This window comes from Dryas octopetala, chromosome 3, assembly GCF_963921425.1.
Source record: "Dryas octopetala chromosome 3, drDryOcto1.1, whole genome shotgun sequence".
Classification (NCBI taxonomy): domain Eukaryota; kingdom Viridiplantae; phylum Streptophyta; class Magnoliopsida; order Rosales; family Rosaceae; genus Dryas; species Dryas octopetala.
Window position 1 is genome coordinate 23,250,529 of NC_141368.1, and position 18,999 is coordinate 23,269,527.

Below are 18,999 nucleotides of genomic sequence, written 5' to 3' on the forward strand. Positions count from 1 at the left end.
TTCCAAAATGGAAAAGCTATGCCCTTTCTGTTTGAGGTGGACGGGAATCTCTATGCACTCTCGGCTGATTGCTTGGACACTGACCATTCTTTTGAGGTATTCCACCGGAATAGCGAGAGATGGTTCACCCTGCAAGACCTTCCATTGAGCCTTTCGTTTCAACCAGACCCAAATTACTCTAATACTTACTTCAATTATGCAGTTGGGGGCACCAAGATCATGGTCTCCAGCCCAAAACATCCGGTGTACTGCTTTGACGTGGCCATGGCCAATCTCAACTTGTCCGAATTGCTAAAAGAAGACTAGAGAATGCTCAATTCCATGTGCTTTGGTGGTCCTTTTCCCTTTCAAGGCAGGGCTTTAGTCCTCGACTTGGAGGACGATGATGAGTATATATGGTTTAGCTATCAATTTCTCAGTGAAGATATAGGTTGGGCTATAGTAGCCGACCGCATCTTCAATGAATCTAGTCAACGCATCCAAGTTCTGCACCCACCAGAGTTAAGCACCATAGTTTTGCCTACTCCAGAATTTATGGAACCACTTATGCAGCATAGTTTTGCCCATCTCGGAGGTCGAAAGTCTGCCTTGTTATTGCCGACTTCACCTGGCACAAGATCGATAAAAATGTTCCCATATGTGAGAGGGATTGCGGGATGGAGAAGATGCGTTTTCTGGTCACAACATGCATTTGAGTTTTCCTTTTCAAAAATGGCTAAAGAAACTACAGCTCATGCTTTCTCCGCCCAATTCCTGGCTTGTCCTACTTTTGAATACGATTTGTCTCAAGAATCTTCCATAAACATTACAGCCCAACTGCTTGGTTGCTTTGTGCCCAGTAAGTCCATCAGTAACTTCTTTTCCTCCCTTCATATTCCATATATCTTTGATGTCATTAATATTAATTTTGAGCTTTTTTTTTTTTTTTTGGGTATTTATAAAGGGTTAACTTATGCTTGGTTGGGTGTGCTTCTCAGTAGAGGATAAGATTGAGGAAAAATGTGGTCTATTTGTGTCAATTTAACGCTTCTTTCAATGAGTTTCCATCACTTATTCTAGAGGGAGATCATGCATATGTAGAATCCCCATTGACCCACTTATGATACCTTGACATGTAAAGTTAAATTTTAATTATTTGTCTTTTGCTAATCCTTTTTCTACTTAACTCTAGTGCTAATTGGATATATGGCAAGTCCTAAAGTTATGTTAATGCAATCTATGGCTTTGAATTTGGTTGGTCCAAATCAATTGGATGTAGGAATTACTAGTACTATGAACTTTTTAAACACAAGTTGAACTCAGTTGCAAATCTTGTTTGTTAGTCTTTTTTCTTTCTGTGTCCTCTTTATTAGCCAACAAAAAAAAATAGTAAAGAGATATCTTTGAACTTAAATTCATTTCGGCAAATTGCTTTTTCTTTTGAGTTACTACCGCACATTGTTTAAATTCACCTCGATAATTTACTATATTGTACATACACATACACACACATACATCTACACGAGAATTACTTAGGTCCTGAGGTTTGAGGACCTTCTCATCACTACTACAAAAACTGTCTATTGTGGCGAACAGTGCTGGCGGATTAGTCCTAACCAACGCGAATGCTACTCTATTTCTGGTGGACACATAAAACCGCCAGAATTACTCAATTGTGGCGGATTAAACCGCCCGGATTAAACATACGTGGCGGTTATATCCGCCAGGATTAAACAAGCGGGAAAATTCCCGCGTTCCGAACGCCTATTGAGAGTCAAACTCAATCCTGGCAGACGGGACCGCCAAGATTACTCAATTGTGGTGGATTAAAACACCAGGATTACTCATACGTGGCGGTTATATCCGCCAGGATTAAACAAGCGGGAAAATTCCCGTGTTCAGAAGGCCCGTTGACGGTCAAACTCAATCCTGGCGGATTGGACCGCCATCATATTTAATCCTGGCGTTCCAAACCGCCAGGATTGCTCTAACCTACTTACGCTGTGCAGCCTCCCCCCCTTTCATTTCTCCTTCTCCTTCGCCAGTTCGCCGCACGCCTCCTTCTCCTTCACGTTTACAGTGAAGATCTTCTTCTTCTTTTCTTCTTTTCTTTTTCTTTTTCTTCTTTTCTTCTTCTTCCCTTCTTCTTCTTCTTCGTAATATATTCTTATTTTCTTTATTTTGTTGGATTATCTTCTTTTCAGGTGCGGTCTTTAGAACTCGATCGACTGGGGTTTGATTTGGGTCTTCCTTTGTTTGAACACAATTTCAGGTTGATTTTTGGTATTTTTGTGTTGATTTTGGGTCTTCCTTCTTTGATTTGAGTTTCTGATTTATTAGATTTTGAGTTTCAAACAGATCTGATTTTGGGTTTCATTTCTCTCTTTTTTTTTTTTAGGTTCGATCGGCAAAGGAGTAACAAAGATCGATTGGTGTTTCATTTTGTGCATCCTTGGATTTTTAGGTTGATTTTTCAGTTTTGCCTTTGATTTGGGTCTGATTTTTTGTGTTTGATTTGGATCTAATCTATGTTTTTTTGTGTTCTATTTTGCAGGCCTACCCTTTGGTGCAACAAGGTTTGGGTGGAGATTTTGATTTGGCAACAAGGTTTTTCTATGTCTCGGATATTTGTTTTTTGTGGTTGTATGTTGATGTGTTGTAGTTAAAAATTTGTTAGAGCTAAAAATATGTTAAAAATTATTTATGCTTAATTTAATTGATATATATATGTATGTGTTAGATTTGTGTTTATTTTGTCATATATTGCATGTTAGTGTTAATATATTATTAGGGTAGTATGAAAAATATTAGTTATTTAGCTAACATACTATTTAACTTTAAAAATTCATGTATCAACCTTAAAAATAAAAATTATAAGAGAATTAATTTATTAATTTGATCCTCCTAATTTATTAATTTGTGAATTTAATTTATTAATTTGTTCCTCCTAATATATTGAATGTTTTTTGAATTTAATCTAATAGGTATGGATAGATACGCCTACATGATAGGGATTGAAAGATTGTAGGCGTTAGAGTCTAGAGTTTTCATCTAAGAGTCACGTAATATCTTGTGATTATTAGGAGGTAAAGCATGGATAGGAGTTAGTTGACGATACCGCGATAGTTAGAGGCATACGTAGATGGAATCAATTTGTTTTTGGATCAAGCGGTTGCGAATGGTGTTGGGCTAGATAAGTTCAAATGTTCTTGTAAAACATGTTGCAATCGATATACCTTTGGAAGACAAACTATTATGGATCATCTTGTTTGGCATGATATGGATAAAGATTATAAAAAAGCTTGGTGGCGTCATCATAGGGAGCCTAACATTGGAGAGCCAAATTTAAGGATGATAGAAGATGATGTAGGAGGGGAGATGGATGGTATGCACGATTTTCTTAATGACATATTTGTTCAACCAGTAACGGAAGAAGAGGTCTGGTCGTCGACACAACCCCTTATTGTGGATGGGCGTCTAGCAGAGGCTGAAAGTTTTTTCAAGTTGCTTGAAGAGGCAAATCAAGAGTTGTATCCTGGTTGTAAAGAGTTTAAGAAATTGGAGGCCGTTGTAAGATTGTACCAGATTAAGTGTTTAGGGAGTTTGCCGGATAGATTATTCACTACGTTACTAGAATTGGTAAAAAGAATGTTGCCTGATGGAGATTGTTTGCCTGAATCTTGTTATAAGGCAAAAAAACTTATAAATGGGTTAGGTCTCACGTATGAGAAGATTGATGCATGTCCTAATGATTGCATGATGTATTGGAAAGAAACCTCAAAATTGACTGCATGTTCGGTGTGTGGCAAATCAAGATATAAAGATAACAAGGAAGATGATACTTCTAGAAACAAAGTCTCAGCTAAGGTTATTTGGTACTTCCCTCTAAAATCGAGATTGAAGATGTTTTATATGTCGAAGCATATTGCTGAACATATGAGGTGTCATGCAACTGAATGTCCCAAGGATGGGTTTATGAGGCATCCATCATATTCTCTGGCATGGAAGCATTTAGATACTCTGTACCCTGAAAGTCCATTTAAAAGTCCATGACCCAGCTCAGCCTGCCAAGCAGCATTAGATACAAAGACTTGGATCTCGAGGTTTGAGAATCTTCTAATCCTTAGTACTAATAATCTTATAACAGTGTCATTTCTTTTAAGGTACTCCAACTATGAAACTGTATCAACTAGGTACCTCCGTTAGTTTAGCCGTCAAGAAGGTCGTTATCTGATGATGTGGCACACGCGGACCCATCACTAAAAGGCTTCATTTCAATTTAGTACCTCAACTTTACTATGTTTTTCAACTTTATACCTCAAGTTTAAAAACTTGCAAATAAATAAATATTTTTCAATTTTTATATGGTTGTAGAAAAATATGGTAAAGTTGAGGTACTAAATTAAAATTAAGTCTTTTAGTGGTGGGGTCGGCATGTGCCACGTCACCAGATAACGGCTTTTTTGACGGCCAGACTAACGGAGGTACCTAATTGACACAGTTTCGTAGTTGGGGTACCTTAAAAGAAATGACACTGTTATAAGATTATTGGTACTAAGGATTAGAAGGTTCTCAAACCTCGAGATCCAAGTCTTTGTATCTAATGCTGCTTGGCAGGCTGAGATGGGTCATGGACTTTTAAATGGATAACCAACCTGAATATAACCAGCTTGGTTTCAAACTTATTCTACATGTGGCCCTTCCATTTGTTAGGTTTATGTAGCATAAAGCCTTGCCTGTTGTTCTTATGATTTATGATCTATGATTTCTTGCATGCCAGGTTGTGATTTATGGTTTCTTGTTCAGATATTATTATTGCTTTACTTGGAGATTTTATCAAGTTCTGCTTTTTTATTTTGGAACAGGTGAATTAATAAGTGACTATCATACTCAAGAACCATGCAGTTAGGAGTCGAGGAGAAATGGATCCTTTTGTAACCTCCTTAAGTAGTTAATTTGGCATTGTCTATTTCACTCCTTGATCTCAGTGATTATTATTATTTTTTTTTTGTGCTCAAGTTATTTGAAATGCTTGATGTAGTGGTTTGCAATGGTTACTCCTAACTGCATTCTATTACCAACTATTTTCTTTGCACCAGAACTAAATAAAAGAAGCCCCCATGTGTGAGTGTCGTAAGGGGAGTTCATCGAGACGGTGATGCGATGGCGGCGGCTTACATCGAGAGTTTTGATTTTCTTTGATCTGGGAGGAGAGATGAGCATAGTTCTCTTTGAGCCTTGCTGCTTTCCCTTTGCCATGGCTTTTTGTGAGGGAAAGTGGAGGTCTCTTTCTTTGGGCAGAGAGAGATGTGATAGTCTCAAGGTAGTGAAATGAGTTTTAGTGCTCTTTTTTTTTTTTTTTTTTTTTTGCTTCTTTGAAAAATTTTTCTTGATCTTGACAGAGCATGTAGATCGTGAAGAAGTAATGGAACACAACCTAGTCCGTAGCAGAGTTGCCATTTATGTTGGGGCAATTTTTGTGGATGGAGATTGTACAGCAGCCCCTTTTTCTGAGTAAGCGAAACTAGGCCCAAATAACCCCAAAGAACGATCGATCGTCCTATGGAATCCTTTGTTGTGCTCCCAGGCCCCTTGGATGGCAGAGTGAAGGTGTTCGGCATAGCTTAGGAAAATGCTTGTGATTTGGTGATTCATGGAGCTTGGCATTATGCTTGTGGTGTGGGAGCTGAACATATATGAGTTTAGTAAGAGGAATGCTCAGTGACCTCTGTTTATGGCTTTTGATCTAATGGATCTAATGGGTTATGATGGCTGAGATTTTTGTGGCTGTGCTTGAGTTTTGTTGCTATTTGGAGAGGGATTTTGCAGAGAAGGCATGGTGATGACATGGCTAAGAAATGAAGCATAGAGAGGGTTGTAGTGATGGCATGGCTAAGAAAGGAAGCATGGAAAGGGTTGTAGTGTTGGGTTTGGTTAAGAAAGAATGGAGAGAGTTGTACGCTTGCTCTCCCTTCCCTCTTTTTCTGAATGAATTATCCTTTGCTTAAGGTCTCTATTTATAGAGAATTTTGGGGCTTTTGTGTAATATCAGTAAATATGGGATAAAATGTGTAATTACTCTTTATGTAAATATGAGAGTTTGTATGCTTGTATAAATACCCCTTTTTAAAGGATGAATTGTAAGGTTTAGTTCCTAAGGCTGTCTTTAGTGCTGAGAGTAAAAGTTTATAAAAGCCCTCAAACCATAATTAGTGCACTGGAATGTGAGAATGAGAGTGAATGAGGGTAAAATTTGAGAGAGAGTGGGGCCCACTTTGTAACATCACATGCAGATGGTTTAATTGAGAGAAAGTGGGGGTGGTGAAATATCACTGCAGCCCTTCTCTAACAAACTTGGGTTTGTATAATTGTGTTGGTATTAATTAAAAGTAGGGGGTAGATTTGGAAAAATATGAGGATGTGAAAAGGTGCCGACAGGGGGGGCCCACGTGACAGACCCTGTCTCACTCCCAAAGCACACGTGTGTGCGTGACGGACGGTCCAAATCTTCAAACCGTTTAATTTTTTTTTTATTTGCAAAAGGAACAGACACGTGGCGCTGATCCCACAATCCAATTTAATAACCGTCAGAGATTAACGACTGTAAATAAATGATCGTTATAATTAGGATTAAAAAATACAAACAAATACCAAAAACTACGAAAAAAATTTAGAAAAAATTAAATAAAATTTCCAACGGGCTATTTCATCACTTTTCCTATAAATTGAGCATTTACATCTCATTTTTTCACACATCAATCTATCATTTTCACTCATTCATATTATAGAAAAGTTTTCTTTTCAATTTCAATCATGGTAAAGGATCCGAATTGGTTCAATGATGAAGAAGTAGCTTTAGTTGAAGCTTGGATGCAGCTTTCTCAAGATTGTTGTATCGGCTCCCATCAATGTCGTTTTGTGTTTAATTTTCTTATTTTATGTTGGTGAAATGAAGTCAAGGTATTGGATTCGAATATCCGACTTGACATGACACAACCATGACAATGACAAGACCATACACTGACTCCACACTTTGTCCAATTCATTTTTCATGTTGGTTCACATGTGAGATTCTAGTATATGTGAATCCATCAAGGAATCTGTTAAGGAAAATATTTGTAAATATTTTATTATCATCAATTTGTTATTTACTTACTAAACTAGGACCTCCCAATCTCTATGATTGTGGATTGCTTACCATAACTCTAGCTGTAGCCGTGTATATATCGATGTACCATTGCTACGTACCAATTTAATAAAGAGAAATCACTCTTCTATTACAAATTTATGATGGTATCAGAGCACCATCCTAATTGCTCTTGATTTGTTCTTTTCTCTGTGCGTGAAGCGTTCAAGGGCTTCATTCCCTTGCCTTCATCTGCCCATTCAACATAGGAAGGAACGATGATTCTTCTTCCCTCACCAAAGACTCTGCTACTGAAGCATCTAGTCCATACTTTATTCATTCTTCAGACCATCCAGGTCTATTACTGGTCTTAAACCGTCTCAATGGAGACAACTATGCGACATGGCGGCGATCAATGGTCAATGCTCTCACGACCAAGAACAAAATCGGATGTGTTGATGGAACTCTAGAACGGCCACATCCGAAAAAATTCCCAATTGAACATGCTCTTTGGGTAAGGTGTGATAAGATGGTTCTCTCTTGGTTGGTGAATACAGTGGATCAAGATTTGGCCAATGGCGTTGTCTATGCAGACTTCGCACGCGAAATTTGGGAAGACTTGAATGATCGCTTCTCACAAGGGAACACACCTCGCATCTTTCAGATACAGAAGGCCATTGCTTCTCATACCCAAGGTTCACTTTCAGTTTCTGCCTATTATACCAAGCTCAAAAACCTGTGGGATGAGCTTTTTCTTTATCGTGCTCCACCTACCTGCTCCTGTGGTGGATTGAAGACCCACAACGAAAATTTCGAGCAAGACAAACTTATGCAGTTTCTCATGGGATTAAATGATTCCTATAGTGCAGTTAGAGGTCAAATTCTACTCATGAATCCCCTTCCGGTGGTACAAAAGGCATATTCTCTTATTGTTCAAGAAGAGAAACAACGTGAACTCACTTCCTCTGTTGCTGATGTCTCCATTGCTGCCGCCACTCAAACTCGCCAAGGTTTCTCACAGCACAACGGCCGGCCACCACTTCACTGTAGCTACTGTGACAGGGATTGACATACTGTGGAGACATGTTACAAGCTTCATGGTTATCCGCCTGGCCACCATTTATATAAGGGACCGAATGGTGACAATTCCTCAAATCGTGGCTCTGCTGAATGGGCAAGCCATGCTACTTTCCCCTATAAATACTAAGGTTTAACTGGTAGGCCAGCACATCCACATCACTATCGTTAAAAATGGCTTCCTCCTCCAAGCAAGCCCCGATGAGAGCTCCAGGCGACCCGCTGATGACCCGATGAGTGACCCAAGGTGTAAGTGCAACGGTTCCGATGATTATAATCCAGATTGTGAGGTTTGTACAACATGGTTTTAAAACCAACCAATAATGCAATACTGTATGTGCGATGCTGATGGAAAAAGACAAATGTGCCACTATTGTATCAAGCGGGACCTAAACTACCAATACCCAAAGACCTAGGTCCCATCCCATGTACTTGCGGGAAGGGCATTCAACCATGTGCCGATTGTGAGGCCAAACCAGATATCTCATTTTGGGGAGGATATAAGAATGTTTACATGAGCGCTCGTGATTCGCCCAAGGCCACTCGTGGGAACCACTGAAGATTGTGTTTGTCGTTTCATCATCATTTCTTTAACGTCTTGGGTGTTGTTGTTGTTGTTAATTTTATGTACTTGTTATAGTCTTTAGTTGTTATTGTGGTTTCCTTTATATGTTTGTCGTCATTCGTATTATGCAATACAATGAATTGTGTTGTGTTGTGTTTACCATTTTTTTGCATTTCAAACATTAAAAAATATCAAACAACTTGAAATATAGAATTTATAATTTGGATAATAAAATTATAAATCCAAATATATTCTATATTGACCTTATATTAAAAATCTCTTTAAAATAAAACGAATTGTATAATTTTTATAAATATTTAAGTTATAAATTATAACTTAACCATCACTTAATCTAAATTAGTCTTAATTTAATTAGGTACAATTGTATTACTCTCAACTATTACTTTCAGCACTACTGCAGCTTCATCACATATTACTATCACTCTCAGATCATAAAATCACTTTTCAGGATACAAAATCACTTTTTCAGGCCATGTATTTCTGTCACTCCTACTCTCACCACTGTAGATAGCCTAATCAGCCAATGGCATGAAACAAACCAGTGGTATTCTGTTTCAATTTCTTGCTTACCCATCAGTTTCAACAATCAATAGGCTTGGGTTTTAAGCCCCCAAGTAGCCCAAAACTATCATTGTTTGGTGAACCAATGGGCCTCATATATAGTTGTAACCTTCCACACCATAACCATCTGACAAGCCCCGGTAGCATGGACGTGGCTTAGGCCCACGTATTGGCATGGTTTTTTGGCACGAAATTGTCATCTCAACCCTTCTATTCATTGATTATTTCTTATTGGACTTGAAATTAATTGGGCATGTTAAATAATTTTTTCGGTATTAACATTAGCCCCCTCGATTATGTGGGCTATGCAATGAAGTGAGATAATTTGCATGATCGAAACTTGATGTCATATCAGCATCCAATTATATTTGCACGAAGTGAGATAGTTTGCATGAGACTCCTGTATGAGGGTGGATATATTTTGAAAAGGGTCCAAAATAGGTGGACAATAGAGTTGTATATATGTTCTGCTATTAAACTGGATTACTACTAAGGGTTTTGCAAATTGAAATCTCATAGTGTTCAATTGGGGTTTTTTTTTTTTTTTTTGAAGTTTTTGGGATGTTGTTAAATTAATAAATGTATGAAATCTCATAGTGTTATCTCTCTTTGGATGATCCTTGAGGGTTGTGGAGATAAATGGATGCCCAAATTACCTTATTTAGAGCCTTGACCATATTGAATTCAGCCTTTGCTAGAAATGGGTGAGCAAAGAGGAGGGTAGAAACACATGTGAAGCATTTTCCCAAAATGGAAAGATGCATTTTTGACCATTTGTCCTTTTACTGACAGGATTTCTGAGCTATCTTTGGAGCGTGATTTGAATGCCTTAACCAACCCAGAAAATTGCGTTTTATACATCAATGGAAAGCTCTGGATATCTTCTTTCTAACATATATCATATGCCTCAATTCAAGCTCGGACCAAAACGTTATGCCCCTCACAATGTAACTGACTCAGTTCTCCTCATGTGCAGTTTTGGAATGACTTTGAAATTCAAAATGAACACCTTACAAGTCTTCAAATGTCACGAAATTTAACTTGCAATAACTTCAAGGTGTTAGCTTCCATCTCTATTTGGATTCATGTTAAAATTTATTAAGGAGAATAAATGGTGCAATTTCTCATTTCATTACTTAAAAGCCAAAAACACAAAACTAAATGAAATTTAAAGTTTTTATTCAAATGAACTCACAAAAACTAAGTAAGAGGAATATAAAAGGATGTGAATTCATGAACATATCAAATACCCCCAAACTTAGGTTTTGCTCGTTCTCGAGCAAACAAAATACATAATAAAGAAACATAAAAAGAAAAACACAAGATAGGGCTATGAATTTCATAAGCACAAAATATTTCCTAGATTTTCCTCTAGTGCTAATAACAAGACATGAAACATATGCTTGAGTGAGTGTGTGCACTATAAACCATATGTCAATTCAATGCATTCACAAGATATGCAATTCAAACTTGAATAACCAAACACTCATTGGAATGCTCTATATTTTCACATAAGTGTTTAAGGGTTAGTATATGCACTTAAAGTAATGTTGTGCATATGCCTCCATATGCTTGCTACTAAATCTCATTTCCACTACTCATGCACAAAATATCTTGAATCAAAATGACTTTTATTAAGTTGTAATGGGGCTTAGGGTGAGAGGTTAAATAAATGAAAGGAAAGGTTATCACAAATTCAAGCAAATATAGTGAGTAATTCTCTTGTTGAGATTTAAGAACTTTAAGATCTCTAAGATGCTTGCCAAAACTCAACCCTCAAATCATTCCCCAAAACTTAAACTAAAAACACTTTTTATTTCTTGAATGAAACTTTCTTTTTGGTATTTTATTTTTCTTTTCCTTCTGTTGTTTTTGTTTTTCTTTTGTTTTTCTTTGCTCACATAGAACACCTCCACACTTGTCTTTCCCAAAACCCCCAAACTTATTTCTTTGGAAGCACCTTAACATAACTCAATCTCACATTGCTCACTAGTTAGCTAAGAAAGGGAAAGGCTAGCGTTTAAACAAAATGGTAAGACATTTTGTGGTGAAAAGAAATGAAAGGCTAACATAAAAGTACAAAATGACAATCTAATGGATAAAACATATTTAGGGATCATGCTCATTTGGCCATGGTGGATTCCTAATGCCTAGATCATTTTCAAGATACATTCATACATGACACAAAGCTTTGAGAGATATCAAGTAAGTTCTAAAGATGCAATACACACAAGATTGATCACACATGAAGAACAAAGTGCTAGAAAAAATATATGCACTTTCATTAGGCTTAAAACTCACGTATAGGACATAATTGGTTCACACAAGTCTTACTATGCTTCTCTCATTACAATGCACCAAATTGACAAAGTTTGTGTAAATGGATTCAAACAAGGTTTCATAACTCATTATTAACAAGATAGGAACTTCTAAGACCTAAACATGCTCATTCTCTTCTTAGCCCTTATTAAACAACAAAAATTGAAAATTTTCAACAAAAGTTACCTTCCTCCCGAACTTGAATCTAACATTGTCTTTAATGTTAAAAAGTGGCTTTAAAAACTCTCAATGAAACATCCAAGCATAAGAGGAAAGATAAACTACAACTTATTCAAACTACTAAAGCATGAAAACAAAACACCATAACACAAACAACAGCAACAAAAACAACAAAACATAAATAAAGAAACTTAAAACAAGGTAATGATCAAGAAAGACTCTCCCTTGTAGACTTCGAACACTTGGGTTACCTCCCAAGAAGCGCTAAGTTTAACGTCTTCCGCCGGACTATGCACCCTTGAGAATCTTATGGCGGCTTGAACTCTCATTCAAGTGCAAGACGATTGCAATTCACCTTGGAGATGGCTCCACTCTTCAAAACCTTGATCTCAACTACTCTTTGGGGAAATACTTGAACAACCTCAAATGGACCACTCCACCTTGATCTTAGTTTACCTTTAAACAACTTCCATCTTGGTTCAGAAAGAAACACAAGTTGCTTTGACCTCAATCTTTTTTTCACAAGCTTCTTATCATAATACACTTTGACTCTCTTCTTGTAGAGATTGACATTCTCATTGGAGGGACATACCCCAACTTTGGGAACCAAGGGTGTTGTATAGGGTCTCATGACCTCCGTGGTTGCCTCTTCTTGAACACCATGTCATCCCTCACTTCAATCTGATAACAATCATAAGCTTGTGATGGCTTCTCCAATGCATCAAAGACTCTAAAGGCAATTGTAGTGTCATGAACCGTCATGGTCATAAGCCCTTTTTGACATCAATCTTGGCACCCGCGGTTGCCATAAATGCACGACCAGAGATGATAGGCAAGTCATTTGTTTCCACCTCCTCCATGTCAAGAATAATAAAATCCACCGGAATGATAAGTTCATCAACCTTCACAAGAACATCCTCCACCAATCGTCTTGGATACACTATGTTCCTATCCGCCAATTGAAGAAAAATGGAGATGGGAGAGATGTCTCCAAGACCTAGTGTCCTATACACATGATATGGCATAAGATTGATGCTTGCCCATAAATCCATCAAAGCTTTCTCAAATGGTTGATTCCCAATAGTGCAAGGGATGGTAAAGGAACCTGGGTCCTTCAACTTAGGTGGACGCTTCCTTTGCAAAATAGCACTCACTTGCTCACTTAGCACCACATTATCATTCTTCAAAAAGCTTGTCTTGTACCTCTTGTTTGTGCATAGGTCGTTCAAGAACTTGGAATAGGAAGGAATGGTCTTGATGACATTGATAAGTGGAATGTTGATAGTCATTTTCTTGAACAACTCAAGAAGCTCATTCTTCACGTTTTCTTTTTTAGCCTTATCCTCTTGCTTTTTTAGAACTTGAGGATATGGAAGTGGTGGCTCAAAATCTTGCACAATCTTCAAAGGAGGGTTGACGATGATACCTCTATTGAATGATCTTTCGGTTGGAACTTACTCTTGAATCTTGCTAGATTCGGCCTTAGCATCCTTAGGGTAGCCCTCGTTGTATCCCAAAATCACATCACTATCACCCAAAGCCGAAATCTTCTCTTGCTTCTCAAATCCGGGTGGAGAAAGTGGATTCCCATGTTGTGCCTTGGTGTCCCCTCTAGAGTGTTCCTCTACCACTTCCTCAAAGTTTGGCAAGATTACTTGATTGTTGTACTCCTTGCCACTTCTCAAGGTAGTGATAAACTTAACTTGCTCATGCTTGGGGTTGCACTCCGGCATGCTTGAAAATACACCTTGCTTCCTTTCCCTAACCTCATTGGCGAATTGCCCCATTTGCATCTCAAGCTTATTTAAACCATTGCTTAGAATGTTGATCTTCTCATCTTACTTGGCTTGATTCCCCTTACTCTTCATAATGAAACTAGTTAGCAAATCTTTAATAGAAGGTTTCGTGATTACCTCTTGATGCATTTGTTGTTGTTGTAGAAGAGCTTACTAGACCATATGATCATTAATGTCACTAGACGCTTAACTTGAAAATTTGATGGGAAACATTGAGAAGTTAGGAAGTATACGTAGGAACGCCATGTGTGGTGAGTGAATTGTTGGGTGTGACCCTGTGAATTGCAACATTCCAAGCAGAAGTGTCAAACGAACTAGGCTAACTATTTAAGTTGGCTTATTTTGTGCTTCGTATTGTGATCGTGTTGGTCCATTTCATAGTAGTGTTGTGCTCGAGTTGGTCCAATTAACTAAGACTTTGGCTCGTGTGTGTCATATGATGAGAGTAAAAAATAATCATGTGACGAGAGATAAGTAGAATAGAGAACATTTAGCATGTGAGATAAGAGAGGAAAGTAAGAGTAAAATTAGAAGACTTATGCATTTGTACTGCATATGCAATATGACGAGAGTTATAAATAACATGTGACGAGAAATAAATAAAAAGAAAGAACATAAGCTTTTTTTTTTTTTTTTTGTAAGAGCAAAAACCCACCCAACTACATGCTGGGTTGTTTCTTCCTCAAACAGAAGGATCTGAAAACTCACATCTTCTCCTTCTTTTTATATTTCTTCTTCCTCAAAGAAGTAGTTGCCACCCCACCAAGTCTCGGCATCGGTAACACCACAGCAAGCCCAGCCGCCTTCTGTTGTTGAGTCTGCTCCGACACCGTTGTTGTGTGCTCCTCCACTGACGCCCTCATTGATCTTGGCTTCGACGAGGCCGAAGGTTGAAGCTCTCTTCCTGTTTTTCCCCTCCCTCTTTGTTGATCTCGGCATCAGAAGGAAAGAAGCGGCAACAGCCTAAAAAGAATTGTAGAGAAAAACTCACAACAAATAGCCCTCACTGCCCTAATCTCGGCCCATCGACCCCCGGCTTTAGCCTCGACAAGGCAAAGGCCTAGGCTGGTCTTCTTCGGGGAGCAAGCAGCAACGGAAAGGAAGGCTAAAAACTCTCCTTGTTCTTTGATTGTTGCACACAAGTTGAGATTAAAAGCCTCGGCAGTGTTCTCACCCCCACGTGCAGTGCTATGAATTGAGCCCTCGCCTCAGCCTCGGCAAGGCAGAGGCCGGAGATGGTAGTTCACCCTCCTTCGCCCTTTTTTTCTGTGGAATCCGGCTGCTTCCCTTTGTTGTGTGTTGATCTCTGTAGGAAGGAGTTGAGTTTCTAGCCTCTGCCTCGGCGAGGCCACACTTCAAGCACACCTCGTGCTTCCCCAGAGACCAAATTCTACGATTCTAAAACCGTCCCCGCACCTTTGCCTTGGCAAGGTAAAGGCTGAAGTGCATATGGTTGTACTTTTTCTTATTTATCCCCATTTTTGTGCCTTTGTTGTGAGCTTAGGACTAGGCTTGTGTTGTTTCAGGTTTTTTCTTCAGTTGCGACTTCAGCCCCAGTCCCCCACTTCGTCGTTCTGTCGTCTTCCAATTCAGAGAGAATGCAACTGCTCCCCACAATGCCTCGACTTCGGCGGTGCCTAACCATCCTTCTCCTTCAATTTTCTCTGCCGTCATCGCTCGCACACTCCTGCCTTGGGCGGCGGCGAGGTTGTAGCCTTCAGCTTTGGTGAGTCCAAGGCTGAAGCTTCTCATGGCTCTCCTATTTTATTTTCTTTGATTCCGACAGCAGGGAGGTTGAAGCATCAAGCCTTTGCCTCGGCGAGGCCAAGGCTGAAGTCTCTTGCTCTTCTTTGTTTGTTCTTATTGCGGTAGCAATAAGCAAGGGCGTCTAAAGCCTCTAAACCTCTTTTTTCTTGATTGCAGTAGCACTAAGCACATCCATGAATATGGAGGTCGTGCTCGACCTTACACATAGGTTGAGCCCACCCATCCACCTTCATGCTCGCCACCTCCTACAAATCTCCTCCAAAGACATGATTCGTGTTGTCGAATCCAAGTCCAGGACTCTTCGCAGATCCGTTATGAAGCCAACTAGGTAAAGTTCAAATGGGAATGAAACCTCTTTCCCACAGACGACGCCAAATGTTAATGCACAAATTTCGTCAAGCCATCAACAGCAATAATCAAAACATAAAACGACAATCACACAATCGAACACAAGAATGTATAGTGGTTCACCTGATCCCAATTTGATCTAGGTCACATCCACTTAGTTGTAATTAGAGTTTCACTATGAATAATTGAAGTGCACAGAGAAATATCAAAACCCTAGAGAAGACATTATGAGGCTGCCCCCTACTAAAGAGGTGGAGGGCCTTATTTATAATAGATGATAAAACTCACCTTTACAAATACCCTAATGGGCTATAACATATCTAAAGTACAAATTTGATACAAACAATTAAGGCCCTATACAGTCTAAGGCTCAATATTTTATAGAGCTCAACATGGCACAAAATGGATATCAACATTAATGAAAGTATGTTTTGAATAAAATAAATAAATGTAACAGTTAGGCCCAAAAAAATAATTCCTCCATGATTGAGATATTCTCTAACAAATTGAGGGAATCATGTGTCTCTCTCATCATATGGTTTAGGATCCAAAAGGGAACATATTCGAGAGATACATGTTTGATTAATGTGTACCTATTTCCATGTAATCAGAATTCATAAATTAATCACACATGCATGAATTGCAGAAACCCTCAACCACTTACATCTTTCTCTGTTCAGATTAAATTCAATTAGCCTACTCTACCAAAATCTAGATTTTATTTGAACTTGGGATCTATATTAGGATCTTTTTTTGTGCAGATTACTGTTTAATACTAATAACATGGCAAAGTAGTTTGAACATTTGACTGAAGTAAATTCACAATCACACTTGGGCTAATTCTTAACAAAAATATAATGGCTCCAGTTGAACTAACAAAAGTTAAAGGACAAGAATAAAGTCAAATATAAAAAAGAGGATAGACATAAGGGGTTGAGACCCTCCTTGACATCGCCATAGCAGAAAATGCAAAGAAGATCCAGTACTCGACAACATGAGGGTTCTAATGACCATACTTCTGAAACTCCCACTCGCTGTTATCTGTATTAACAAGACAACAACAACAAATTAAAATTAGAAACAACAAAACATTAAGGTGCTATAAGAGCATCAGGGAAATAATATACAATAGAAGGATGGGAAGGGAAGAGGATTTAAGGCGTAAACCATACCCAGTGGACACACTTGGCGAGTCTTGAGCCATCGGCTGATGCAGTGGAAGTGGAAAGCATGGTTACAAACCCCTACAGAGATAATAAGAACCAACACTTCAGACAAGGAGACACCACATGTTTAATGCTAGATGCAACTATAATCAGAATAATTTAGTCCTGAAGAAAATATAACTGGGGTGCCACACACACAAGGAAGACTATCAATTCCAACCGACATTTCAAGCATGAACTCACAAAGATAGTTTTGGAATAAGGTCACCAGTTTCAAACAATAAAAATAGAGACCAGTGCCATAAGGTCAATGAGTGGTATACACTCAGTAAAATACAGATTTGAGGGCAGAGAGAATTCATATCAATAAAAGAAAACAAATAGGGTATCCAAGAAAAACCACAAAGGATTTAACATTAAATACAAGAAACGTTTTAGATACCCATGAGCAAGATTGACGGTGAAATATTATAAATGCGATCTATACAAACTATACTGAAACTGAATCAATATCAAGGGAATAGCAAACACAACAAAGTCTTAAATTATTTGCATATATATAAACTTTACGAAATGAGGGTTTGAAAGCTGAAGCATACCCCAAGCAACTGTACACTCCTCGCTTGTGGCACTTGCCTGGTTCGCTTGGCACTCGATGCCTACTCACAACCAAACCAGAAAGAAAAATAAATCAATAAATAATATAATCAAGAAAAATGAAACCGAAAAAAATAAAAAAAGGAAACTCACAGAGATCCATGATATGGTTCCTGCAGATGGCACAGTTATCAACCACAATATCTGCACACAACAAACCAAAACAACATCACTACATGATTCAAATACCAAATTAATTGAAACCATAAACCCAAAAGAAATCGGAGGAATTAGTGTAAGGGTTTAAAGTGGTTACCCCAGGCCCAGAGAGCTACAGCGTTCCACTTCTTGATCTCGAAACGCTTGGGCTTCTTGGTGGAAGAAGGACCTGCACTGCTGGACGCCTCGCCTACCGGAACCATAGGCACGTCAGAGTCCAATGTCGCCATTGGTTCGCTGCAAAATTAGCCAAAACAACTTCATAAAGCCATAAAACCACATCGAATATCTCCCATTATGGGATAAATTTATATCACCAAGAATTCCAATAAGGGATTAAGTTATAACCATATAATTACAAGACCCAGTAATATATCCATACTCTAGCATTTGCCAACCTACCCATTTATTTAAACACAGTAAACACATTCCACCATATTTGCACCACTAACCTTTGCAGTTTGCACCAGTAAACACAACACCAGCAGCAGGAAACAGAACAAATATATACGTCCAACCCATTTATGAGAAAGGAAAAATCCTGTCTTACACTCCTACACGGACCCAATTCAAAACAATACCTGAGTAATTCAAATTTTAGGAAATGCAAATTAACTTGTACAACTATAGCTATCTTCTTTTTCTCGGTAACCAAACGGAACCTGATGAACGAACATACATATAAACCCATAAAAAACCTTAATTAATTAGACTATCGCTTTAGTCACATGAGCTCAAACCCAAACGATCAAAACCACAAATTTAGACAAAAAAAAAATCACTAAAAACTAAGAAAATAAAACCTTAAACTGATAATGAATAAATGACTGAAACGAAGTCGTAGGATGATTAGCAAAGAAACGCACCTGAAGGATGAGAGAGAAAGAGAGGGGGAGATCGGACAGATGGAGAGTTAGGGCTTCACTTTTGGCCTTCGTTGGTGATTGGAATTTGGGGGGTTGTATTAGGAACTGCCGCTGAATTTCAGAGCTACTTGCAATCGAGAACCCCCTTTAGCTGCAAATACTTTTTATTTATTCTTTTTACCCTACAATGAATTTTGATATTCCATTTTTGGCCAAAATTATTTAATAAAGAATCACATTTTTCTTTCGGTATGGCCCAAGGAATAAAATTTCGGATTTCAAAAAAATTGCGATGAAAATTTTAATGTAAATTTCGACAAAAATTAGACGGAAACGACGAAAATTGCTATCAAAATATAGAAATTTTGAATGAAACTTCACCATATGTTTATTTAACATATTATCTACTAAA

At 38.2% G+C, this 18,999-nt stretch overlaps 3 protein-coding genes and 1 long non-coding RNA gene across 5 annotated transcripts; 2 read left to right on the forward strand and 2 right to left on the reverse strand.

Moving 5' to 3' along the window:
* The first annotated feature begins 317 nt into the window (after positions 1–317).
* Positions 318–6,072, forward strand: LOC147291873 (uncharacterized). 2 transcript variants are annotated; one of them, XR_015121354.1, is made up of 6 exons: positions 318–838; positions 2,184–2,251; positions 2,378–2,443; positions 2,534–2,586; positions 4,845–5,302; positions 5,382–6,072. It is a non-coding gene; the product is annotated as an uncharacterized LOC147291873 (long non-coding RNA). The 2 variants fall into 2 exon arrangements; XR_015121355.1 differs by lacking the exons at positions 2,184–2,251; positions 2,378–2,443.
* Positions 6,073–6,928: 856 nt separating this feature from the next.
* On the forward strand, positions 6,929–8,174 carry LOC147291874 (uncharacterized). Its single transcript, XM_086236050.1, has 2 exons — positions 6,929–6,939; positions 7,328–8,174. Exons 1-2 carry the CDS (start codon positions 6,929–6,931, stop codon positions 8,172–8,174), a joined length of 858 nt encoding a protein of 285 aa, XP_086092176.1.
* A 4,418-nt stretch (positions 8,175–12,592) lies between these two features.
* Positions 12,593–13,117, reverse strand: LOC147291875 (uncharacterized). The gene has a single exon (XM_086236051.1). It carries the CDS (start codon positions 13,115–13,117, stop codon positions 12,593–12,595), a length of 525 nt encoding a protein of 174 aa, XP_086092177.1.
* A 3,338-nt stretch (positions 13,118–16,455) lies between these two features.
* On the reverse strand, positions 16,456–18,727 carry LOC147291876 (RING-box protein 1a). Its single transcript, XM_086236744.1, has 6 exons — positions 18,588–18,727; positions 17,819–17,958; positions 17,656–17,706; positions 17,505–17,564; positions 16,912–16,983; positions 16,456–16,780 (listed from the first exon to the last, which is right to left on the reverse strand). The coding sequence occupies exons 2-6, from the start codon at positions 17,949–17,951 to the stop codon at positions 16,743–16,745; spliced, it is 354 nt and encodes a 117-aa protein (XP_086092870.1). The 5' UTR covers positions 17,952–17,958; positions 18,588–18,727; the 3' UTR covers positions 16,456–16,742.
* Positions 18,728–18,999: the final 272 nt, after the last annotated feature.